General features: G+C 39.7%; 2 protein-coding genes across 5 annotated transcripts; both read left to right on the top strand.

Moving 5' to 3' along the window:
* Nucleotides 1-829: 829 nt before the first annotated feature.
* Nucleotides 830-3892, top strand: LOC104456105 (low affinity inorganic phosphate transporter 1). 3 transcript variants are annotated; one of them, XR_005545317.1, is made up of 3 exons: nt 830-1074; nt 1971-3614; nt 3733-3892. XR_005545317.1 is itself a non-coding variant. In XM_010070831.3 (2 exons), exon 2 carries the CDS (start codon nt 2024-2026, stop codon nt 3551-3553), a length of 1530 nt encoding a protein of 509 aa, XP_010069133.2. In that variant the 5' UTR covers nt 830-1074; nt 1971-2023; the 3' UTR covers nt 3554-3892. The 3 variants fall into 3 exon arrangements, 2 of the variants coding, with proteins under 2 accessions (XP_010069133.2, XP_039154944.1); XM_010070831.3 differs by having other exon boundaries at nt 1971-3892; XM_039299010.1 differs by lacking the exon at nt 830-1074 and adding an exon at nt 1101-1883 and having other exon boundaries at nt 1971-3892.
* An 18799-nt stretch (nt 3893-22691) lies between these two features.
* Nucleotides 22692-25702, top strand: LOC104456104 (low affinity inorganic phosphate transporter 1). Of its 2 annotated transcripts, none has more exons than XM_010070829.3 (2): nt 22692-22896; nt 23762-25702. In XM_010070829.3, exon 2 carries the CDS (start codon nt 23792-23794, stop codon nt 25319-25321), a length of 1530 nt encoding a protein of 509 aa, XP_010069131.2. In that variant the 5' UTR covers nt 22692-22896; nt 23762-23791; the 3' UTR covers nt 25322-25702. The 2 variants fall into 2 exon arrangements, with proteins under 2 accessions (XP_010069131.2, XP_039157121.1); XM_039301187.1 differs by lacking the exon at nt 22692-22896 and adding an exon at nt 23033-23648.
* Nucleotides 25703-26516: the final 814 nt, after the last annotated feature.

The following is a 26516-nucleotide window of genomic DNA, read 5'->3' as shown; positions in this document are numbered from 1 at the left end:
TTATTTTTCATGTCTCCAAAAATCTCAAACTTCTTCTAATGTTATAATATACCCTCTGTCACCGTTCATCCAAGACGATTGTTAAGAATAATCGGTGGTAGCTTATTTGGACAATGCCACGCGAACTGTGCTAATATGAATCCAATATGACTTTAGTGAAGCCAAAGGTATATCGATTCTAAAAGGAAAAAATGAAAAAAAAAGAAGAAAAATTAGATCCAAGTTAATACCGTTTGCTTACACCATTGGTTTACGTAGGATTTCTAATAGCTATCCTAGATGAAATTGTGACGGAGACTATACTGTCATACTGACATAAGTTTAAGATATTGAATTTAGATTTTTGATAGTATTTTCTCTAAAAAGGATGTATTAATCGGGTCTAGACAAGTCCGTGCTAACCAAAGTGGCAAGTTCGGGTAAGAGAAGGGAAGTGCCACCGGTTTCGCCGCGCACGGGCGAATGAAGCCTCGACCCTTCCTTTGGGTTCAGTAGACTTGTAAGCCAAGGTTGAGCCAAAAGTCTAAGCAGCACCATGACCTTCCATGTGGAATTTTGGAAGATCAAGATAGTGTCGTCGGCAATAGGATTAAAGCGTTAACGGGTAGAAGAAAATGTTGGGCTGAAACTTTTCGAAAGCTTTTTCGAAAAGTTAGACATCGGAATTTTTTTTTTGTTGGTACTAAAAGGGGCGAAGCTCAAAAGTTACAACAAAATTCTCTGAACGAATCTTGATATAGAATTAAAATACCGGAGGTGTCCCTCCTCGTTGCCCTTAAATAGTGAACCGCGCCTTCCCTCTTCCCTCCACTGCAAATTGCCACAGACTTCTCTCTCTCTCTCTCACTCTGAGACTAGTGCGGCGTCATCAATCCTTCGCGTAACGTTTCCCGTTCTTGTTTAGCAACCTGTGGGGTCGCCTCTCCCCTCTCGTTTTGCCCTGCATTAAACGTTGCGTTGGACTTCGTACTGTGTCACCCTTTATCACGTCCCTGATCACACGGAGGAGGGGGAAGAAGCAGAAGGAGGAAACGCAGAGAGCTGTTCGTTCTTGTCCTCGCTGATCAGACACAGGTACTGCTTCGGTCGAGACTTCGCTGTGCTTTCATCTGTGATCTGTAGAAGTTTTCCAAAAAAATCTCAGGACGTGTGGTTTTGCAATGGTTCAGGGCTGAACTCGCGTCCTTTGTTTTTCCTTTGAGAAGGGTGCGTTTTGTTTCTTGAAGTTCTTGTTCTTGAAATCTGTGCTTTCAGTAATCTGCCTTTTCCCATTTTTTCCGTTCTTTTCTTCGAGCTGTATGCCTTTGTTTTGCTTTCCTCAACTCTGCAAGGATTATAAGAACAATCTGCTTTGCCATGAATGGTTACTTTTTTATTTCATTATTGCTTTATATAGTGTAATTTTCTATATAAGGTTATTTTTTTCAAGTTTTTCGAGTTTTCTAATAAAGTTCTATAGTATAGAGTCATGTCTCTGTCATTCCATGTACGATCATCTTTACATAGTCTGTAAAATCAAGGTTACTAGGAGATCAGTATGCGTCGAGTAAATATACTCCATCGCTAGGATTATATGCAGCTTTTCGCGTTTATCACTCTGAAAATTATATCCGAGATTATGTGAGAAGAGCAGGATTCATAGAATCGGGAACTCATCATGCTTTCAAGACATGGCATCACTTTATTGATTTGATGAAGGACACGTGCTCGTATTCCATGCCTTCAACATCACTATTAACCAGTCGCCATCCGCTGATCTTTCGTCTTTAAAACAACTCTTTTTTTGAAGTATTTACGTCTCTGAGAGAATTTCGGAAAAGGGAGCTCATGCGATTGTCTGCTCATTCTTTTCCTTATATTCCCCGTCGATTTCGCCATCGCAAGTGAAATTCTGCCTTTCCTATACTCGTTTCACATCAACATCTTACTTTGGTTTTCTTAGCTGAGCAGATTTTCATCTGATTTTACAGAATTTCAAGGTTGATTCTGACACCTACAAGGGAATTTGAGGAAGGGTTGATCAATGGCTAAGGAACAGCTGGAGGTGCTCAATGCCCTTGATGCAGCCAAAACACAATGGTACCACTTCACGGCAATTGTCATCGCCGGCATGGGCTTCTTCACCGACGCGTACGACCTATTCTGCATCTCCCTTGTGACTAAGCTCCTCGGCCGCCTGTACTACACCGAGCCAGGCTCGCCCACCCCGGGGACCCTGCCTTCCAATGTGTCGGCGGCGGTCAACGGGGTCGCCTTCTGCGGGACCCTTGCAGGCCAGATCTTCTTCGGGTGGTTGGGCGACAAGATGGGCCGGAAGCGGGTCTATGGCATGACCCTCATGCTTATGGTCCTCTGTTCCATCGCCTCGGGGCTCTCCTTCGGCAAGGAAGCAAACGGGGTGATGGCAACCCTTTGCTTCTTCAGGTTCTGGCTCGGGTTTGGCATTGGTGGGGACTACCCGCTTTCCGCCACCATCATGTCCGAGTACGCGAACAAGAAGACTCGTGGTGCCTTCATCGCAGCTGTTTTCGCGATGCAGGGTTTTGGGATTTTAACTGGAGGGATGGTTGCTATAGTTGTCTCCTCGGCCTTCAAGGCTAGATATCCCGTTCCGGCCTATGAAGTCGATCCGGGCCTCTCCACCATCCCGCAAGCTGACTACGTCTGGCGGATGATTTTGATGTTCGGTGCGCTTCCGGCCGCTCTCACATATTACTGGCGGATGAAAATGCCAGAAACAGCTCGTTACACCGCTCTAGTGGCCAAGAATGCCAAGCAAGCCGCAGCCGACATGTCGAAGGTTCTCCAAGTCGATTTGGAAGCAGAGCCAGAGAAGGTCCAGCCAAAGGCGCAAGGGAACGACTTTGGCTTGTTCTCGAAACAGTTCGTCCGGCGCCACGGGCTCCACCTGCTCGGCACGACGAGCACCTGGTTCCTGTTGGACATCGCCTTCTATAGCCAGAACCTTTTCCAGAAAGACGTCTTCACAGCCATCGGTTGGATTCCGAAGGCGAAAACCATGAATGCCATTGAAGAGTTGTACCGGATTGGGCGTGCGCAGACCTTGATCGCCCTCTGCAGCACGGTCCCAGGGTACTGGTTCACGGTGGCCCTCATTGACAAGATCGGAAGGTTCGCGATCCAACTGATGGGCTTCTTCTTCATGACAGTGTTCATGTTCGCTCTGGCCATCCCCTACCACCACTGGACCTTGCCGGACAACCGAATCGGGTTCGTGATCATATACTCACTCACCTTCTTCTTCGCAAACTTCGGCCCCAACGCCACCACATTCGTGGTCCCCGCAGAGATCTTCCCAGCGCGGCTCAGGTCGACGTGTCATGGCATATCCGCCGCGGCCGGCAAGGCCGGGGCCATGGTGGGCGCTTTCGGCTTCCTGTATGCAGCGGACGGGATCGGCGTCCGTAAGACCCTGATCATACTTGGCGTGATTAACTTCCTTGGGTGTGTCTTCACCTTACTGGTGCCGGAATCGAAGGGCCGCTCCCTCGAGGAAATATCTGGAGAGAACGAGGAAGAAAATGCAGCCTAGTTGAGGGACTGTCCTAGTCTGAACGTGGCGGTTCGCCCTTACAATTTATGCGCACGAGGCCTCGATGGACGGAAAAGAAGCATGGCGGAGCATAGATTGTGGGCGGGAAAGTGTAATAAAGGAAAGAAAGAAAATAAAAAGTCTTAAACATACAATATACAAATTTAGTCATAGACCTTTCAATTAAACTAATATAATCTTAAATCTTGTTATAGTTGTATCAATTTAGCACATCCAACCAATTTAGATTAGAAATTGTTGATGCGGACACTAGCTATCCTATGCGATATAATCAGCATTTACGTTGACATTTTTAAATATTATTTTGATAATTTTTTTTATTATTTTCTTTTCTTTTCTTTTTCTCTTTCTATTTTTTCCTTCACTTTGGCCAGCGAGCGAGGATAGGCAAGCCCTCCCCAATCATTGATGAGGGCCACAAAGGCTTTGGGCAAGGGGCTTAGGGGCCTCGCTAGCCAAAGTGCAGGGAAAAAAAGAAAGAAAAATAAAAAAATTAAAAGAAAAAAATTAAAAATTAAAAATATTATAAAAATGTCTACGTTAGCATTAGCCATATCTTATAAGGTTACCATCCATGTTAATGATTTTTGGCCAAGTTGCCAAGATGAATTGAATTAATACTAATTTGAAAATGTTTAGGATTGAATTGATACATATGCAATAATTTTAGAACTTTTTTAGTACTTTTGCCGATTGTGCACATTAGGTAGTTATAGCAATCAAATATGAACATTTTCAAAGATCATACCAAGCTTGTGCACGTTATATTTTTCATGGACTGTACACATAAAATATAATAGGCCTATTCATGCAAAGTGTACAAGATATGACCTAATTACATATGTTGTAATTAAATTCAATTTATGTATAGATATCACAATTTGGGGAAGATGTTGAAGTGAAATGATATCGATTCATTCGCTCAATACAATGAAAATTTCTTTGATGTCCATACAATGATCATTCAAAAAGTTAAGAGACCGATTTGTGTATAGATCGTACTATCAATTTTTGGATTTCTATTGTGGTTCTCTTTCCAATTTAGTTTAGGTAAGTAGGACGGGTCGATCGAGAGAGAGAGAGAGAGCTTTTAAGTCGGATTTCAAAAACCTAAACAATACCTGAAATACGAGATAATGACACCACAAATGCCATAATTTTTATACAGTACTCAAATAATATTTTTTTTTTCAATTACTTAAGTGCTATAGCTTTTAAAGAATGTCAACTTGAGTACCATAACTCTCAATCAATCACTTAGGGTGCGTTTGGCTGCACCTTGTTTCTATTCCCGAACAGAAATTTCTGTTTTTTTGTTCCTAGGAACAAAAAGGAGCGTTTCTGTTCCTTTTTTTCTTTTTTTTGTTCCCGAACAAAAAGAAACAGAAACAAGAAACACAAAAAGTTGTTTCTTGTTTCTAGAACAAAATCTAGAAATACTTCTCTTTTTTTTTTTTTTTTTTTCTTTTCTTCTTCTTTTTCTTTATTTTTCTTTTTGGCCGGTCGCCGGGACCGGCCGACGGCGGCCTCGCCCAGCCCACGGCGAGGCTCGCCGGCCCGGCGAGGCCGAGCCTAGCCGTGGCTAGGCGAGGCTCGGCCTCGCCTTGGCGGGCGAGCTCGAGCTCGCCCGGATCCGCGAGGCCGAGCTCGCCCGGGCCGGCGGCGAGGCCGAGCCCGCCACCGCCAGTCGGCGTCGCCGCGGTGGCCGGCGAGGCCGAGCCTCGCCCGGCCACGGCCAAAGGCTCGGCCTCACGGGCCGGCGGCCGAGCTCGCCCGGCGGCTCGGCCTTGCCCAGCCACCGCCAGTCGGGCGTAGCTGGCGGTGGCCCGCGAGGCCGAGCCTCGCCGGCCGCCGGGCGAGCTCGGCCTTGCCGGATCCGGGCGAGCTCGAGCTCGCCCAGCCAAGGCGAGGCCGAGCCTCGCCCGGCCTACGGCCGGCTCGGCCTCGCGGGCCGGCGAGCCTCGCCGTGGCCGGGAGAGGCCGCCGGCTGGTCGCCGGCCATGGCCGAGGCCGGCGACCGGCCAAAGAAGAAAAAGAAAAAAAAAAAAAAAAAAATAAGAAAAATAAGAAAGAAAATAGAAAAATAAAATAAAAATATTAAAAAATAAAAGAAATAAAAAAATTATACAAATTTACCAAATGTGTTTCTATTTATTTTTTATTCCCTAACAAGTTTACCAAACGCGTTTTTTGTTGAAATTGTTCCCGTAAAACACTTTTTTTTATTTCTGTTTCCTAGAACAATTTTTAAACAGAAACACAACCAAACGCACCCTTAAGTGCCAAAAAAATTTAAAACTGTTCCTTCGGGTGCCAAGTTATATATGGCATTCTAATAATTGGGAAAAGAAAAGTGTAACACTCAAATGAATGCCCTACATAAATTATTGCACTCAAATGACTGAAAAAACAATTATGACACTCAAGTAATTATATGAAAGTTATAGCACTTATGAAATTCTCATCCCTAAAAATTCTTTTTACGTCAAGAGCATGTCTAAATTGGCAAGCGTTTTCTTTGTAAACAGGCAGCTAGGAAACTCACTTTATCATCAAAGAAGAGTCAAGATAGATTCTCTCCTAAGAAAGACGCGAGTGGCTATAAATCACTAAGCTATATACTTCAATGGCTGGACAATTGTTTCGCCCCTAACAACGTCACCTCCAATCACCATCTCATCCTTTGATAAAATTTCAAGATTCCATCTGACTTTAAGCTGAATGAACCAAACAGTTATGGACAAATTTGTGTGCTTTCTCAGCTTTATAAGTTACCACGTCTCTCTCTCCCTCGCCACCCTCTCTCTCTCTCTCTCTCTCTCTCTCTCTCTCTCTCTCTCTCTCCCTCCCTCCTTCCTTTCAAACATGGTAATGGAATCTTAACGGCCCATGATCGTGAAGGTTGATTTCTCGTATCTCCAAACCTTTGTTCTTTTATGAAATTTTCTTCGATGGACCCAGCTTGTGTCCGAGCATGCGCGAGAACGCAATGGCTTATTTCATGATGCATTCATTTTGATGGTATCCACATATATGCCCGTGCTCTCAGCTTCGAAGTTTCTGCATGAGGTCAACGAAACTTCCCTTTTGTGCTTCTCCATTGAGGACCATTGCTTCTTGTGGTTTGTAACTTATCTTTGCTTCTAGTTGACTCGTTAAGGAAAATGAGACTTTTCTGGGTTTGATCAAAGAATTCTTTGGTGAATATGTGGACAATTGAAATAAACGTACATTGAGCTTTTGAAATATGAAATTATGGACTCTAATGTGAAAATTTGTGGTGATTTTACCTTCAGATCATTAGCATAGTTTGCCCTCGTCACATGAGTTTTACCACTAAAAGTAGTGTTCAAGTAGCATGCCAAAAGCCAATAAAAGAGTGGGAAATTACCAAAAAATACATAAACATATTGTAATTGTGCCAATTGAATCCTAAACATTTTTCTAACCAATTTTTTTGTTAATTTTTTTTTAGCCAATTCAGTCCTAAATATTTTGTGCTTTTGCCAATTCAGTTCATTTAGCTAATTTTGATCGGAAATTGCTGATGCAAATGTCGACTATCCTACATGATGCAACCGATGCTAATGTGGAGAAATTTTTTAATTTTTAAATATTTTTTGAATTTTTATTTTATTTTTCTTTTCTTTCTTTTTTTCCTTCCTTGTTTTCTGTTTTCAACCATGGCTCACAAGGGTCGCCGCAGATCGCTGACCATTGGGCAAGGTATTGTGAAGCCCTTGCCAGCTAGATCTAGGTGAGGCTGATCTAGGCGAGGATAACCTCGCCATGGCCTCGCCTGCCACGGCCAAAGGCAGCCAGCCTTTGCTAGCAGTTGCCTTCGTTCTGCAGAAGTCTATCATCCTCTCCGTGGCCACTTCTTCTTGGTTTCCCCTCTATCTCTCTTTCTGTATCAACCAACCATGATAGGAAAAGAAGCTTGAAGATGTACGGTGAAATAAGTCCATCTAAGAAGATTGCTTTTGGCCGCTGGTGGAGTTGGAAATATTCCATCTATGAAAAGTCGACGAGGATAGTGAAGTTTGTGGAATTCTTGCCCCAAAAGCGATCAGGATATTAACATTTTGGGCTGAAATGGAGAGATAGGGCATAGTTGAATAGGCGAACTGACATGAATTTTAGAGGGCTAAAAGAGAATAGTGGTATGACTTTGCAATGCGAACGTCGTTCTCAATTGCTAACTGAGCAGATGACAAATCTTATCAAAACTGTTTTACGTGATGTGACAATTTTCTATGGAAAACTTAAAGATGCCAATGATTCAACAACCACTTATTTCAACACCTAATTAAAACATGTGGCATCGCTTATTTGAGTAAACTCTAGTAGAAACTCTTGAGCGGTGTTAGTATTAATGATTTAACATTTTATTTCTTAGTAATTTACATCATTGTATAAAAAAAATATTAATAGTAATCTAGTATAAAAATCATTAGAATTTAAACAATATCCTTATTTTTATATAATACTTATTAAGGATTACAAAGTTTCACCAAGATCAACAAAAAAAAAAATTGTAAATATTTGAATATCCTAATTTTCCACTATTTACGAAATTTTACAAAGACTCATGATGTTTTGTCATAACCTTGTCCAAATACTTAAATAATGTTGTTTTTACTATTCTACCATGTTTTACTAAGGTTTGCGACATTTCATTGCTGATAAGGTTGATAATGTTATTGGTGAACCATTGGAAGATTAGATTAGAGTAGGAGATATGATTTGATTCTATCATAGGAAGATTAGATTAGCATATGATTTAATTATGATTTGATTTTGCCATTAGAAGATTAGATTAGAGTGAGAGACATGATTTGATTCTGATTATTCTAATCGCGGGTTAATTGATTCAGTCAATTCGTAAGATTAGATGTTCAGATTATAGAATAGGAAATCCGGTTGTCTTCTTAATATAAATGGCATTATGTACTATATAAGAAAAGTGTATAGTATGGCTTTTAGTGAAGAACACTCTTCTCCTAAGAGATTTACCTTTGAATCATTGCTTTCTTAATTCCTCTAATTTTCTTCATGGTATCAGAGCCTTATACTCAGAGCCATTTTTATCATATTTGTTTTTCATCCTTTTCCTTGAGTTCATCTATTCTTCATCTACAAAATCATGGCAGAAAACCGAAAATCGAGATATCCATACCCTATACACATAAACCTCTCAAACTTTGTGACTATCAAACTTTCTGAAGGAAATTTCCTTCTACGGCAGACACAATTTCTTCACTTTATTAGCAGCTATTAAGGGTGTGCAAAATACCCGGGAACCACCTGAACCACTCGGAATCGGACCAGAACCGCCGGAACTAGCGGTTCTTGAGGGAACCGGTCCGGTTCCCGATTCCAATTTATGGGAACCGATGGGTATCGGTCCGATTCCCAATTCCATGGGCGGATCCGCCCACCCACCCACCCGGACCAGACTGGAACTTTTTTAATATTAAAAAAATTATTAAAAGAAACCCTAGATCTCATCTCACTCCCTTCTAGGGGTGTGCAAAATACCCAGGAACTGCCCGGACTGTATTTGTAAATTCACTGCGTTTACTTCTCTCGCCGTCCGCATCTCCACGTACTTAAATTTGGTTTTTCTTTTTTTGGCTTACTTTGATGTCACGTAGTCGTTCTATGTTGAAAATCAAAATTGTTTCGCGTCAAAATCAGTTCCATGGATCCACTCAGGAACTGGACTGGACTGCCGATCTAGTTCCCGAGTGGATCCATGGAACAAACGGGTTGATTCCGATTCTAATTTTTCGGAACCGATCCTTAGTGAGCGGTTCCCGGTCCTAGGTCGGGAACCACCCGCCCAGACCATGCACACCCTTAGCAGCTATGATCTATTGGGTTTCATCAATAGTCAAATTCAACCTCCACCACTCAGAATCTCACGCCCATAAAGGAAAAAATATGAAGATGTCCTTAATCCAAAGTATCAACAATGGCATTGTACCAACCAACTTGTGTCATTGTGGATCACTAGATCCATGTCTGAGGATGTGCTAATGCTCATAATAGGTCTTGAATCGGCTTTTGAGGTATGAAATACATTGTGTAATCATTTTACTCATAGATCTGTGGCCAAAGAATTTGAATTAAGGGGTAAGCTTCAATCCTGTCAAAAGCATAATAGGCCCTTAACCGAGTATTTGCGTGAGTTCAAATTGATTTGTAACACGTTAAAATGCGATTAGGAAACCGGTCAATGAAATCACAAAGGTCTTTGGTGTTTTAGAGGGTCTAGAATGTGACTATGAGACATTTAAGGCAATTATGTATTATCTCAAACCTGAGCCATGCTACGAAGACGTTATTACTTAGCTCGAGAGATATGAAATGCAGCATTAGAATTATTTGTCAGATCAAATAAACCCTAATTTGGCATTTACTAGTGAAAAGATTGATCAGTCTAAACTGAGTAGTGAGGTTGATTCGGGTTCACTTAATTTAACATTTATTTTTGCTGGCCAAAGAAATTTTAAAAGAGGCTTTGAAAGAAAGGAATGATAGGTTTGACAATAGAGGAAGAGGCTATGATTTTTGTGGAAGGAGGTTTGGAAATTATCCAAGATACTATAACTATGGACCCTCATGAACTTTTGGTGATTCATCTTATGGTTATCAATCTAGCAGAAATTACATACTAAATTTACCTTCTCATAATCAAGGCTTCCAATCTTATACAAACACTTCACTTAGAGGATGATCAAGGAGGAGATTGGTTTTCAGGTTCTAGAGCAATAGCACATATCACATCATCAACCGGTAATCTCAATTCTCTCTCCTTACTATGGTACAATCACGGTAATGGTGAGGAATGGAGTTTGTTTGCCAATGACCCATATTGGCTTAACATCTTTATCTACTAAATTGCATTCATTTCCTTTAAATGAGGTTTTAGTGGTCCTAGAGATTATGAAAAACTTGATTTCGTTGTCTAAGTTAACTATACCCCCACTCACTAATCTTTGATGAACTTGGTGAATCTGTTAAGGACCATCTGACGGATTCGGTAATCAATCTGGGAAAGAAATGCAGGGGCATTTACAAGGGAAATCAAACACAAACACAGGCGTGGTATTCTCAAAGACAGCGGATTGCCAATAGTGAAGTTTGGCACCTTTGGCTTGGGCACTCAAACTTTCGAATAGTAAAGTTTTTGAAGAACAACAATAAGATCAAATCTATAAATGTGACAAAGAGAATATGTGAAAGTTGCTAGGTTGGAAAAAGAAACAAGCTGTCTTTCAATATCTTGAAGTCTCTAGCTAGTAAATCACTTGAAAAAATCGACTGTGATGTGTGAGGGCCTACCCTAGTAGAATCTTTTCAACGGTTTAAATTCTATGTAGTCTTCATAGATAGTTTTTTCACGGATCTCATGGGTGTATCCAATGAAGAGAAAGTCTAAGTTCTTTTCCATTACCGTCATGTTCCAAAATCTTGTTAAGAATTAATTTGAAAGTTGAATTAAATCTTTCCACCGACGGTGGAAAGGAATGTAATAATAGTCAGTTTGTTAATCATTTGAATGAGAAATGAATTAAAAAGTTGGTCTCCTACCCATATACGCCAGAACATAATGGAAATACCAAAATGAAACGTTGGCACATCGTTGAGTTGGATATTTCTATGCTCTATCATGCATGAGTACCATTGATTTATTGGGTCCATGCATTTCTGACTACCACATTTCTCATCAATTTGTTACAATCACTAGTGTTGGGAATGACTAGTTTGTTTGGTAGGCTCTTTGGGGACTATGGGTTTCTTCGAGTCTTCAAGTGCGAGTGTTATCCACACCTTAGATCATATGGTGCAACAAAGTTTGAGCCACGCTCATTACCCTTTATTTTTCTCAGGTATAGTCAGAGACATAAAGGTTATTGATGTATTTATTTGCCTACAAAAAGGAAGAATGTATGTAAGTCGTCATGTGATATTTGATGAGACGAGATTCTCATTTTTTTGATATATTAGAGATAGTTTTTCCCAAGTATCCATAGTTGTATTAGACTTGGTAACCTGGGGTGAAATTTTTTACTAGACAATCCGAAACATTAGCGATTGAAGGGCAAACATCACAAGACACGAGCATGGGATTTCCATTTGATGATAACAGCTTTGGACAACAAAATTATGAGTTGCCTAATGAGACAAATATGCATCAATCACAATTGAGTTCACAAGAACCATGCATAGATTGTGACGCATGAAGAAGCAACAGTCTAATCCCAGTTTGAGTGAGGCTAATAAGGTTGATGATATTATTGGTGAACCATTAGAAAATTATATTAGAGTAGGAGATGTGATTTGATTCTACCATTGGAAGATTAGATTAGCGCGTGATTTGATTATGCCATTAGATGATTATATTAGAGTGGGAAATATGATTTGATTTTGATTATTCTAATTGCAAGTTAATTGATCCAGTCAATCCGTTAGATTAAATATTAGAAATATAGAATAGGAAATCTGATTGTCTTCTTAATATAAATAACATTATGTACTGTAGAAGAAAAGTGTGTATTATAGCTTTTAGTGAAAAACATTCTTCACTTGGGAAATTTACCTTTGAATGTTGCTTTCTTAATTCCTCTTATTTTCTTCAATTGTAACCTAGAGCCACACGCCATAAATATTTAAATATCCATTCTATTTATGTTTGGCGTTAACATAGTCAAAGTGTCATAAATATATTAATATTACAATTTTTAACTTTTATGATGTTTCATAAAGATTATGGTGTTTGTCATGTCCTAGTACAAATTGTCGTAAATATTTTAATGATCTAATTTTTATTGCTTTACAATATTTTACTAAGGCGTATGATGCTTTGTCACCTACTGCAAAACATCGTAAATGCATACATATCCTAATTTTGAAAAACCAAACCATTGGGAACCTATCCGGTTCTGGATTCTAAGATATACAGGATAAGTTTGAGATTCCAAAAATTAGATAATGTGTTTCAATAGGTAGGTTCTAAGTTCTAGATAGATGGAACCTATTTCTTGGTTTATGTTTTCGTGGAATTCGACGATATTTCATGGCATCCAACGATGAATGTATAATCGAAAATCACTAGTCTAAACTTATATTTTATTATTGAGATTTTTACTTTATTAGTGTTACATATTCTTAATATGTCTAAATATAAGTTATGGTCAATAAATTGTATAAACAAGTTATGCTCATTAAAGGTGATGATTCACTGTAATTGTGCAAGTAATAATATAGGTGGAACCTATGTAGATCCCGAAACCTGTGACAGGATAGATTCGAGGGTATACATGGTAAATTCCAGGTTCTAAAAAATAGGGAACCTATAAGGAACCTATACATAACCTATAATTTGGATTAAGCAAATGAAAATTGTTGCCACATATCAGCTTGGAGTGTGGTGCATGAGGAATACCTTTTCTCATCTATTCAGACCTGTTGTTGGTCACGAGTTTGAATCCCCAATTACCCCTTGATCTCAGGAAATCCTAATCCCTTTACAACATAGGTTCGGCTCCAATATTAGACTTAAAATGAAAAATTATCCAAAAGATTCTAAACCTATTAAATTTTAGCAAATTTAGTTTTAAACTTTTGCTTAAATTCCTATAAAGGCCTAAAGTAATCTCATTTTCTCAAATAAAAATTTGGCATAGATCTTGTATCAAATAAGTGCTTAAAGTGGTTGTGTTGGACTCAAATAAGGACATCAAGTGGCCATGGTTATTTCAAAGAAGAGACTATCCTCTCTAATTGCTGTCTAGGTAGATATTTTGGCCGATCAAGGATATTTTCGTCAAAAGATAATTTTGATTTTAAATTTTTTTTTTCTCTCTTTATTCTTTATGGCAATCGCTGCCAAGGGCCCACCAACCTTTCCCTAGGTCCTCATTGGTTGCAAGTGAGGCAATGCCATCCCTCACCTAAGGCCAACGAGGCCACTTCTCACATGTGGTCGTTGAGGGTGGGCCTTGCTAGATTGGGTAAGGGCGAGTCGCCCTCGCCCAGCCCTCTCTGGGAATTGGTGGTGGCCAGCCTATCCATCGACAGCTTGACAAGCTGGGCACCAGCAAAGAAGAAAGGAAAACTAGGAGAAAAGGAAAAAAAAATTAAAAAAGGGTAAATGACGAAAATGCCCTTGATCAATTAGAAAGTCATGCCCTTTTTTTTAAAACTGATATATTTATTTCATGACTTTATTTAAAACAAAATCTACCTCAGGCCCTTATTTGAGAAACTTATGGAACTTTAAACTCTTATTTGGATTTTTCTCTAAATTATTTAATTTGCCAATTGATTACCCAACCTTTTATTTACAATTTGCCAATTGAGTTTTTTTAGTCAATTTCAGAAATCTCTTACATTGATGTTAGCTGTCCTACGTGACATTGCTGACACTGAGCGTGAACAATTCTTCTATTTGTTTTTTTGAATTTATGTTTTTCTAATCCACTTTTACTTTGATTTTTTTTAATCTATGCAAACAAAGGCAGAAAATTACAAAAATTGTCCATGCTAGCGGTGTCACATAAAATGATCGATGTCCATGTCATCGATTTCTAATAAAAATTAACTCAATTGAATCGATTAATAAGTTGTTATAAGGTTTAAGACTTGATTGACAAATTAAAAGATTTATAACTGAATTAGTTAAAGTATGATTGATTTATGACTTTTTCAACAAGTTTACCCGCTTAAAACAACTTTGGCTTTATCTTAACTTGCACTAGTGGTGCAATGGTGATGGATTTGCTTAAAGCAAGCAGTAATTGCAGTTCAAACTAAACATCCTATCCCAGATACAAAATTCTATGATAATGCTTAGCACTGTCGATACAAGTCATTTCGTTTAATTGTCAATAAATGGAAGTGGCTTTTTAGGAGCATGTCCTAGAAATTTCACAATTCAAACTAAACATCCCATCCCAACTGCAAAATTCTATGATAATGCTAAATAATTATCAATACAAGTCATTTCGTTTTGCCACTCACCATCAATAAATGGAAGTGGCTTTTTTGGAAGGATCGTGTCCTGGAAAGCGGATAAGCAGTTTACCTAATGAGCAATTTACCTAGTGAGTGGCCAATGATGGATGACAGGACAGACGTGTCACCATATTGGCAGTGAAAGGTGTAAGAGTTTTCCTGACGTAGGCTACATTAATTAATATTGTAATTTACCGTTTTACGGTTATTGTAAAACAGGATTTGGTCTAAAGTGAGATAGAATGTTTCTTAATTAGTCTAATATGGGGCTGGCTAGTATGGGCCGAGTTGAGCCTAACCCGTAATGAGGGGGCTTGGCTAGAAATTCTATAAATAGTGCTCAAGTCTCTCCTTTAACCCTAATTCTCACATGTATCCTCACATAAGGAGTATTTACTTAACGCTAAAGGTGAGGAAAGCTACCTCATTAAGCCAGTGATACGGAAGGCAATAGAGGAGAATGACTCGTGCGTGGAACATTAGTTTTCCGCTTCCGCTTCAAGAACGATGGATCCCAACACAAGTAAGTTAATCTTTCTACTCAATTGTTTGTGTTCTTGTTCTGGTTATGAAGATCTTGGAATTGCACAATTTGCATCCAACATGTGATATCAGAACAACCATAACCCTAGAACTCGAACTAGTGGTGCAATGGTGGTGGATTTGCTTAAAGCAAGCAATAATCGCAGTTCAAACTAAACATCCTATCCTAGGTACAAAATTCTATGATAATGCTTAGTACTGTCGATACAAGTCATTTTGTTTCGCCACTGATTATCAATAAATGGAAGTGACTTTTTAGGAGCATGTCCTGGAAAGTTCACAGTTCAAACTAAACATCCCATCCCAGCTGCGAAATTCTATGATAATGCTAAATAATTATCGATACAAGTCATTTCGTTTCGCCACTCACCATCAATAAATGGAAGTGGCTTTCTGGAAGGAGCATGTCTTGGAAAGCGAAAAGCAGTTTACCTAATGAGCAGCTAATGATGCCGCTTCAAGAACAATGGATCCCAACACGGGTGCATTAGTCTTTCTACTCAATTGTTTGTGTTCTTGTTTTGGTTATGAAGATCTTGGGATTGTGCAATTTACATTTAACATGTGATATCAGAGCAACCATAACCCTAGAACTCGAACTAGTGGTGCAATGGTAATGGATTTGCTTAAAGCAAGTAGTAATCGTAGTTCAAACTAAACATCCTATCCCAGATACAAAATTCTATAATAATGCTTAGCACTGTCAATACAAGTCATTTTGTTTCGCCACTGATTATCAATAAATGGAAGTGGCTTTTTAGGAGCATGTCCTGGAAAGTTCACAGCTCAAACTAAACATCCCATCCCAGCTGTGAAATTTTATGATAATACTAAATAATTATCGATATAAGTGATTTCGTTTCGCCACTCATCATCAATAAATGGAAGTGGCTTTCTGGAAGGAGCATGTTCTGGAAAGCAGATAAGCAGTTTACCTAATGAGCGGCCAATGATGGATGACAGGACAGACGTGTCACCATATTGGCAGTGAAAAGCTCAAGCGCACAAGAATAATGGAGATTGCTAGGGCTACGGAAGGAACCCGCACATGGCCGCAAGTCTAAATCCTCATGATTTTAAATCGTCATGATGCAGGAAGTGTCCATATGTGGGCACGTGGACGGTGGTCCACTCAGCGGGGGGAAGTCGGTATTATTCTCTGGAGATCACTTCGTTTCGGAATTTTATATAAACAGATGATACCGCACGGAGCTACTGACAACGACACATGCCAACATGTTCCAACCTCACTACCACTCCTCTTGGCTTAAGTCTATCAAAAGATGATATTCACCGGAAAGTTATTTGGTGCATTGCATACGCCACTTCAAACTTAGTTGAACAATTTGTATTCATGAACTCGAACTAAAATGAGGGGTCCATATTTTTTAGAGAAAACTATTTTTGAAAAATTATTTTTGGATTTCTTTTTTATTTTTGGATGGTGAAACTAATCAAGCTACGGAGAACATTTTTCATAAATTAATAACAAGTTTAAATTATGGGAAAATGATTAAATCATTCTTGCTAATAGGGGAAGTCATTTTTTTTCCTCAATTTAAACTCTCTTTTTTTTCATCTGTGTAAAATGTTTTCCATAGATCAGTCAATTTTCCATCATAAATGCCAAATTTTCATTCGAATAAATGAACCTTAAGGGTGTGTTTGTTTTGGGAAAAAATTCATGATATAGGAAAATGCTTTCCATAAAATCATCTTTCTAAGAAAATGTTTTCCCCTTTTAGGTTGGGAAGTTCATTTTCCAAACTCTACATATACATACATTCTTTGATAGTAAACAATTTTCCATTGACTAATCATTTTCAACACACCAAATGTGTGAAAACCCAAAAAACTAATAAGCAAAAAATCATTTTATTCAAACAAACACGCCCAAATAGACCCCATCAAATTGAACTTGAGTAGATTTAATCAAGTTGCTATCATTTTGATTCATGTAAGATAATTTTTCTCGGTAATATAAAGCCTAGGATGTGGACTACCAAATTGCTTTTGATATCTATAGAATTATGTTTTGAATTTGAACCTATTACATCATCTGGATGGATATTTAGTGGGAAATGAATGCGAAATCAGTCTAAGGGTGCGTTTGATTCAGCATTTTGAAAGCCCATTAGGAAAATGCAAAGCAATTTAGCCTAAAGGACTTTAGGTAAATGCAAATACCGTTTGATAAACTATGCTTTGAGAAACAATTTGAGAAAAATGCCGTTTTGTAGAAAACATATTTGAAAAGCTCTTTGCATGATTAATATTAGTTTTTTTTTTTTTTTAATTTTGTTTAAAATTGGAAAAAAATTATACAACTTTTTAAATATAAATTTTGACAATAATACTAAAAAAATCAAATGCATATATAATTTTTTTTATAAAAAGACCAAACCCTTCATCATAATTTTTTAATTTTTATTTTTTAAAATTGAAAAAAGAATAATGCATGCAACTTTTTAAATATAAATTTTGACAATAATGCTAAAAAAATCAAAAATATATATATATATATATCTATATATATATATATATATAATTTTTTTAAAAAGACCCAATCCTTAGTCAATTTTTTTTTAATTTTTATTTGTTTAAAATTGAAAAAATAGTGTATGCAACTTTCAAAATATAAATTTGAAAATAATGCTAAAAAATCATATATATTAAAAAAGGACCAAACTCTTTATCAGAATTTTTAATTTTTATTTGTTAAAATTGAAAAAAATAATGTATGTAACTTTTTAAATATAAATTTTGACAATAATGCTAAAAAAATCAAATATATAAATATTTTTAAAAAATACAAAAATATATTTATTTTTAGTATTTATATAATTTTGATTTTTTTAGCATTATTTTGGCATTTAAAAAAATAATAATGATGGCAAAATTAGAAATTTGAAGAATAAGTAATGATAGTTTTGGGAAAAAAAAAGTTTCAGTATTTGGCCAACTTTCGTTTTCTTAATGCTGACTTTTACTTGAAAACTACTTTAAAATGATTGCTAAACGGTCCAGTATTTTCCCAAGAGGCTTTGAAGGCTGAAAGTCCATTGGAAATGTTGAATCAAACGCACCCTAAATAGGACTTTCTAGCTCAATTCAATCTATGACAAAACACATGGTTTGAATATTAGTCAACACACAACAGAGTTTCAATTTGAGATAGCGTAAGTGTTTCAACGTGCACGTTAATTTCCTGTGCGGCAATCTTATCTAGTGATTATATGAGGCAAAATATCATTGTATTGGTTAGAATTTAGAGTTGAGAAATACACAAGCAATTGATTCTTTGTGATTCTTTTCATGACATAACTATCAACGCACGGATTGCATTGCGTAAATATATGATATCATTTATCATTTAATTATTAATGCTTTGATAATGATTTCGTCCTCTCATATTTGATATTTAATAATGGGGTACCGTTAGTTTTCGCGTTACAACAGTAAACAATGGCGATGGAGATAGAGGAAAATCAATCAAGAGGGATTAGATGCCGGATGTTGACTTGTACAGATGATAGCGTACTTGCCCCTTTCAGTTTTATAAAGAACAATTCTCGAGACCCACAACAGGAGAAGATGAAAGAGGACTCGGCGACTCGGAGACGTCGTAATGTCCCTTTTCCCCAACAAAAACCACACGGCTTTCTCGGATGACAATGTTGACCCGAGGACTCGATTATCAATATGAAATGTCCAGAATTTGACTGATGGATGGATAAAGACGTCAAAAAGTGTTACCGCATTCCCTCCCCCACCCCCAAAAAAAAGAACAAAGCACGTGTTTCGACTTTTGCTTTAATTCTTGCGACCAGAGCAAGTTGCAGAAATTCATACTCAATTATCGATCCGAACATGTTTTCACCAAAGTACAACTAAATCTTTTTATGTTTTTAGTTTTGGTTGCGCTTGGATTCAATCATTTAGTTACCATTTGTTACTTAAGAGACGATCTAGTAAAATCACCAAAGTTTGGTAACGTTTGGTCCGGAATAAAAAATGAACAAAACACGTTTGGTTAAATTTTATTATTTTTTTGTTTCTTTTAATTTTTAAACATTTTTATTATTTTTTATTTTTCCTTTCTTTTTATTTTTTTTTTTTTCGGCGGTCACCGGCCTCGCCCGGCCGACGGGGCGGGCAGCCTCGCCCGCCACGGCGAGCTCGCCGGCCCACGCCGTGGTGGGCCTCGCCTTGGCCGGGCGAGCTATAACGATATGATTTAACTAAGATTGACTCAACACTTGGCTGGGCGAGCTCGAGCTCGCCCGGCTCCGGCGAGGCCGAGCCTCGCCGGGCCCCGACGCTCGGCGTCGCCCGGCCAAGGCGAGGCTCGGCCTCGCCCGCGCGGCGGCCGAGCCTCGACGGCGGTCGCCGGCCATGGCCGAGGCCGGCGACCGGCCAAAGAAAAATAAGAAAAAAAGAAAGAAAAGAAGAAGAAAGAAGAAGAGAGAGAAGAGTCGTTTTTGTTCTTTTGTTCTTCCGAGAAGTGTTTCTTTTTACGGAGAAAGTGGGAATATAATTCGATATTTCCATTTAGCTACCATTTGTTACTTAAGAGACGATCTAGTAAAATCACCAAAGTTCAATGCTTTGATTGGTGATGATTATTAAATAAGATTGACTCAACACTTAAAAGTGGGAATATACTATTTTAATTTGTACATTCAATTCAATACTTAAATTGATTTTCAGTTTGTTAAATGGACCTTACTTATCGACAAAAAAAAAAAAAAGGACATTATTTTTTAGTCGTTACATTTCCGATCTCAAAATCAATTTACACAAACGGGTGTTTATTGGTCATAATAAAAGTTTTCATCTCATGATTCATTAAACTTGTTGCACCCTAATGAATTTCATATTATATGTAATCAATTAGAGAGAGGTTGTGATTAGTTGACTTTGACCTCTTCGTCCCACCAAAGGGAGAGATCAAAGAAACGACTGATGCCTAATCATCTTTTAGGTGCCCATGCCGTGAAGATTCCAGTCCTGAATATCAATGAATCTGGGCTTGCAACCCGAGATGAAGAGTAACCGTCCGACATGCGCGAGAAGCTATACCGTCTTTCTTCTTCAAAATTTGGTCTGCTCCTTTACAAACCACCACCCCCCAAAATAAATTAATAAATAAAAGGAAACAATTTGGTCTGCTCCAATGTCATCATACATAGAAGAAACAAGATTAATATTTATAAGAAAGATAACACAATTATCAAACACAAATCAACAAAAGATGTCGAGCCAAGTGCACCTTTGTTTGTATATAATAAAGAAGATATGTAACTATCATATCAAGTATGGTACCAAAATAAATTTATTTTTTTCCTTACCAATGAGGTAAAATTTCAAGACTTTTGAACAACTAACGGATGGAGATACATTATGCTTTTTCAAGTTATTTACGTATGTCGACGAGTCACCACAAAAAGATCTTGATTTGTTTTCAAGCTATAAAACCTAAAAATTTAATAAAAATGTATCATGTAAAATGATTGATGACATGTGGATTAAAGTGATAAGCTGCTCAAAAGATGAGTAAAGATGCAATTGTTCTTGGTCCATGAGCCTACCTATACATTGGTTTTCAGTCTGTCGAGAAATGATTATTCTTGTCCGATCAAATTATTGGTGCACAAAGCAAATGATATGATATACCGTCCGAAGTTGAAATAAGCGAAGGGAGTTAGGCCAGAGTCGAAGGGGGACAATTGAGCCCCCCTCTATGACGAAACCTACCCCAAGATCTAGATAATCTTTCCCACTCGTTCTCACATGCGCGCCTGCTTTCACACGCACTCTCTCTCTCTCTTTCCGTCTTTCCTGACCCGTTGATGTGACTGCCTATAAGTCCGACATCGTTCCTAAGTTGACTAAATTGTCGAAGGGACAATAATAGGGCAAACGCACATCCCCACGCGTCGCACGAGCCCGACCTAGTAGGTCGAGTCAAGTGCCCTAGCCCGCCTGGCAAATAACACGAACGCCCACTTGTGCAGGATGATTTTTCTTTGTTAAGCATATATCCCCTTTCAAGATTTTCAGCTATATCTGAAATAGCAACGGAACCGGTTGGAAAATGACCCTAGAAAAGAGACGGGCAAGCAAAAGTAGCCTTCTCTGAAAAGGAGAAAATTACATAATTAGAAGGAGCATTCTACTTTATAAAGGGAGTGTGGAAAATTTAAGTTTTTGAAAAAAGGATAATTTTTTTATCGTAAATATTGTGGTGGCCAGATGGTCCTGGCCAGACTGGGGTTGGCCCAAGAAAATTGCTTGGATCCACCCATTTGTGAGTTTGCGACGAAAATTAGAGCAATGCCTGCTGCTTTGCAGGCGGGCCTTCAAGTCTAATTATGATTGCGTCGAAGATAGGGAAATCTAAAGTCTTTGTTCAACAAAAGGGACAAACTATAGTTTCAATAATGGCGCTTTCACTTTGCTTGTATTGAGTAAAAAAAAAAAAAAATTGGTCGAAGTAATCAAATTCAATAATAGAGAAGATGACGCGGCTTGTTTCACGAGAACAAGATTTGACTTTGTATGTTGTGACAAGAGTACAACATAATTTAGCAACCTATAATTTGTAGTAGACCTGATTAATGGACGCATTTGGGTAGACCGCTCCTAGTGCAAAGCCTAAAAATCTTTGCCTAGGCTTTTCATGAGTAAAAAGAAGGATGATACCACCAAAAACCCTAAATGATGTTTAGGGTGATTTCAAAAATCCAAAATCTTTTTTCGTGAAAAAGAAAACTTCAAATTTGTGTTGGTGTGACAAATATACCTTCCATTACGATTCCGTTCTAGACGAATAATATGTGTAGCTTATGTGGACAGCACCATGTGAATAGGGTTCCAATACGACTTTAGTGAAGCCAAAGCTACATCGATTCCGAAGGGAAAAACTCTGGCTAGAGGAAAAAATACTTTAGATTCAAGTCAATACAGTTTACTTACCACAATTGGTTCATATAAAATTTCTAGCGGCTATCTTAGGTGAAACTCTAATTGAGGTTATACTATCGTACCGATATAAATTTAGGGTTTTGATGACGCAGAAAAAGTTTGAGATATTGATATCATTGTGATCAGGAATTTAAATTTCGGATGGCATTTTCTTAAAAAAGAATGTATTAATTGGGCACAAGCAAGTCCAAGCCAACCAAAGTGGACGGGGCGGGTAAAGAGGAGGGAAGTGCCACTGTTTTCGCCTCACAGGCGAATCAAAGCCTCAGCCCTTCCGTCGGGTTGAGTAGACTTGTAAGCCAAAGTTGAGCCGAAAGTCTTAGCAGCACCCTAACTTTCTACTTCCATGTGGAATTTTGGTAAAAGGTATCATTGGCAACAGGTAAAAAGCGTCAACGGGTAGGAGAACATGCTGGGCAGCCTGGGCTTAAGCTTGTGGAATTTTTTTTCAAAAAAGCTAGAGAATAACGTACCTTGGAATTCCGAAGGTGTCCCTCCTCGTTGCCCTTAAATACCGTACCGCGCCTTCCCACTTCCCTCCACTGCAAATTGCCACCGCCCCCCCTCTCTCTCTCTCTCTGTCGCTCTGAGACTTGCGCGCGTCATCAATCCTTCGCGTAACGTTTCCTGTTCTTGTTTAGCAACTTGCATTAAATGCTGCATTGGACTTCGTACTCTCTCACCCTTATTTAGTCCCTGATCACTCCACTCAGAAAGTCAAGCTCACACAGCAGAGGAGGAGGAAGAAGAAGAAGAAGAAAACGCAGGTACTTTCATCTGTGATCTTTAGAAGTTTTGTTTTTTTGTTAAAAAAAAAAAAAAAAAAAAAGCCTCAGGGCGTGGTTTCTTGGAATGGTTCGCGCTTGAACTCACATCCTTTGTTTTTTTCCTTTAGAGGGGGTGCGTTTCGTCTCTTGAAGTTCTTGTTCTTGAAATCCGTGCTTTCCGTAATCCGCCTTTTCCCTTTTTTTTTCCCATTCTTTTCTTTGACTTGTGTACCCCTGTTTTGCTTTCCTCATCTCTGCAAAGAATATAAGAACAACCAAGGTTCTGTTTTCATGCTTTTGGAGTTTTCTGATAAAGCCATGTCTCTGTCATTCCGTGTTCTATCTTCTTTACATATAGTCTGTAAAATCACGGTCAGGAGATCAGTATATGTCAAGTAAAATATGCTTCTTTGCTAGGATCATATGCAGTTTTCACGTTTATCGCCCTGAAAAATATATTCGAGATGATGTGAGAAGAGCATCATTCATAGAACCACGAACTCATCATGTTTTCAAGACATGGCATCACTTTATTGACTTGATAACGGACACGTGCTCGTACTCCATGCTTTCGATGTCACTATCAACCAGCGTCATCCCCTGATCACTCGTCTTTAAAACTCGACCTGCTCTCTGAAGTATTTACGTCTCCCTAAAATATCTACGTCCCCGAGAGAAATTCGGAAAAGGGTGCTCAGGCGATTGTCTGCTCATTCTATTCCTTATATTCTCCATTGATTTCGCCATCACAAGTGAAATTCTACCCCTTCTATACTCGGGTCACATCAACATCTTACTTTTGGTTCTCTTAGCTGAACAGATTTTCATCTGTTTTTACTAAGTTTTTACGGTTTGCTTGTGACAGCTACAGGGGAATTTGAGGAAGGGCTGATCAATGGCTAAGGAACAGCTGCAGGTGCTCAATGCCCTTGATGGAGCCAAAACACAATGGTACCACTTCACGGCGATCATCATCGCCGGCATGGGCTTCTTCACTGACGCGTACGACCTATTCTGCATCTCCCTCGTGACGAAGCTCCTCGGCCGCCTGTACTACACCGAGCCAGGCTCGCCCACCCCGGGCACTCTGCCTTCCAATGTGTCGGCGGCGGTCAACGGGGTCGCCTTCTGCGGGACCCTTGCAGGCCAGATCTTCTTCGGGTGGTTGGGCGACAAGATGGGCCGGAAGCGGGTGTACGGCATGACCCTCATGCTCATGGTCCTCTGTTCCATTGCCTCGGGCCTCTCCTTCGGTAAGGAAGCAAACGGGGTGATGGCAACCCTTTGCTTCTTCAGGTTCTGGCTCGGGTTCGGCATTGGCGGGGACTACCCTCTTTCCGCCACCATCATGTCCGAGTATGCGAACAAGAAGACTCGTGGTGCCTTCATCGCAGCCGTTTTCGCAATGCAGGGTTTTGGGATTTTAGCTGGAGGGATGGTTGCTATAGTTGTCTCCTCGGTCTTCAAGGCTAGATATCCCGCTCCGGCCTATGAAGACAATCCAGGCCTCTCCACCATCCCGCAAGCTGACTTCGTGTGGCGGATGATTTTGATGTTCGGTGCGCTTCCGGCCGCTCTCACATATTACTGGCGGATGAAAATGCCCGAAACAGCTCGTTACACCGCTCTAGTGGCCAAGAATGCCAAGCAAGCCGCAGCCGACATGTCGAAGGTTCTCCAAGTCGATTTGGAAGCAGAGCCAGAGAAGGTCCAGCCAAAGGCGCAAGGGAACGACTTTGGCTTGTTCTCGAGACAGTTCGTCCGGCGCCACGGGCTCCACCTGCTCGGCACGACAAGCACCTGGTTCCTGTTGGACATCGCCTTCTATAGCCAGAACCTTTTCCAGAAAGACGTCTTCACGGCCATCGGTTGGATTCCAAAGGCGAAAACCATGAACGCCATAGAAGAGTTGTACCGGATTGGGCGTGCCCAGACCTTGATCGCCCTCTGCAGCACGGTCCCAGGGTACTGGTTCACGGTGGCGCTCATCGACAAGATCGGGAGGTTCGCGATCCAACTGATGGGCTTCTTCTTCATGACAGTGTTCATGTTCGCTCTGGCCATCCCTTACCATCACTGGACCTTGCCGGACAATCGACTCGGGTTCGTGATCATGTACTCACTCACCTTCTTCTTCGCAAACTTCGGCCCCAACGCCACCACATTCGTGGTCCCCGCGGAGATCTTCCCAGCGCGGCTCAGGTCGACGTGTCATGGCATATCCGCCGCGGCCGGCAAGGCCGGGGCCATGGTGGGCGCTTTCGGCTTCCTGTATGCAGCAAACGGGATTGGCGTCAGGAAGGTCCTGATCATCCTTGGCGTGATCAACTTCCTTGGGATGGTCTTCACCTTTCTGGTGCCGGAGTCGAAGGGCCGTTCCCTCGAGGAAATGTCTGGAGAGAACGAGGAAGAGAATGCAGCCTAGCTGAGGGGCTGTCCCGGTTTGAACATGGCGGTTCGCCCTTCCAATCTGTGCTCTGCCAAATCCATCATATGACTCGCATCCAGCTAAAAACCAAAAGTTCAACCAAACTAGAGCGCATAAAAATCATCCTCTAAGTCAAGTCACGCGGGCTAGAGCAGTTAAGTAGCTCAAGAAACGTGTAGAAAATGTACTTGCTCTTGATTTCACCTGTCTTTTAAGCTATGATTACTCTTGTCTAATCAAACATAAGTGGAGAAGGCGACAATGATTGTTCTTCTAAAGTTGGAAGACCGGGAGTTGGGCCAGAGTCTAAGGTCAGCCATGGTTTACCACTTGACACGAATTTACAATTCGACATCCTTCTTCCTCACTTGACCTCAATGAATTTTGTGACATTAGCACATCCCCATGGCGTTGCCCGAGCCTGCTCAGGCCCGAACTTGCATGTCGGATTAAGTGCCCAAGCCTGACCGGTCAAAATAACTCGATTGCGAGGAGCGTTTTCTATTTTAGAAAGGAAATCTGTGGAAATTGAAGTTTTAATTTTTATTTTTCTAAAATGGAATGTCTATCATCGTGAAATGCGGTGGCGGGCCAAAAGTCTTGCCTGTGGCCGGGGTTTGGGCCCAAATCAATTGGTTCCGAAGCACGCACATGCGAGTTGCGACAAAAATTAGAGCGTTGCCCGCTTACTTGTGGGCAGGTCTAGAAGGTCCTGTAAACAATTCGACCCATGACCATGTCTAATTATGCTATGACGGTGTTGAAATTTAGAACTTACCCTATACAAATTTCAGGATTTATCCTCGTTTAACATATATTCTTAATTAAACTATTCTAGTGAATCATCACCTTAATGAGAACTATTTATTATTACAATCTATCGATCACAATTAATATTTAGACACACGAATAATATGGAACACGAACAAAGTAAAATTTCTAGTCATGGATATGCCAAAAATGGAAATGTCATGCCTTGATCCTCGAGCGTGTACCCATCCCTTTGTGGTCGATAAAAATTTGCGACTTCCTAAGACGAGTCGCCGACCTTTTCATTTCATTGCGTATGCGGAAGTAAATAACAAATCCTCTGACAGTAACCATCTCGGGATAGAAAAGCACGACAATAGATTCACAAATAAATCATGCTTTTATTAACACACTAAGTCATCTACAAAAGTCTATAATCAAA

The sequence above is a fragment of the Eucalyptus grandis genome, chromosome 8 (assembly GCF_016545825.1).
Source record: "Eucalyptus grandis isolate ANBG69807.140 chromosome 8, ASM1654582v1, whole genome shotgun sequence".
Taxonomy (NCBI): Eukaryota; Viridiplantae; Streptophyta; class Magnoliopsida; order Myrtales; family Myrtaceae; genus Eucalyptus; species Eucalyptus grandis.
The sequence above is the reverse complement of the archived record's forward strand: the minus strand, read 5'-3'. Positions and strand labels throughout refer to the sequence as shown.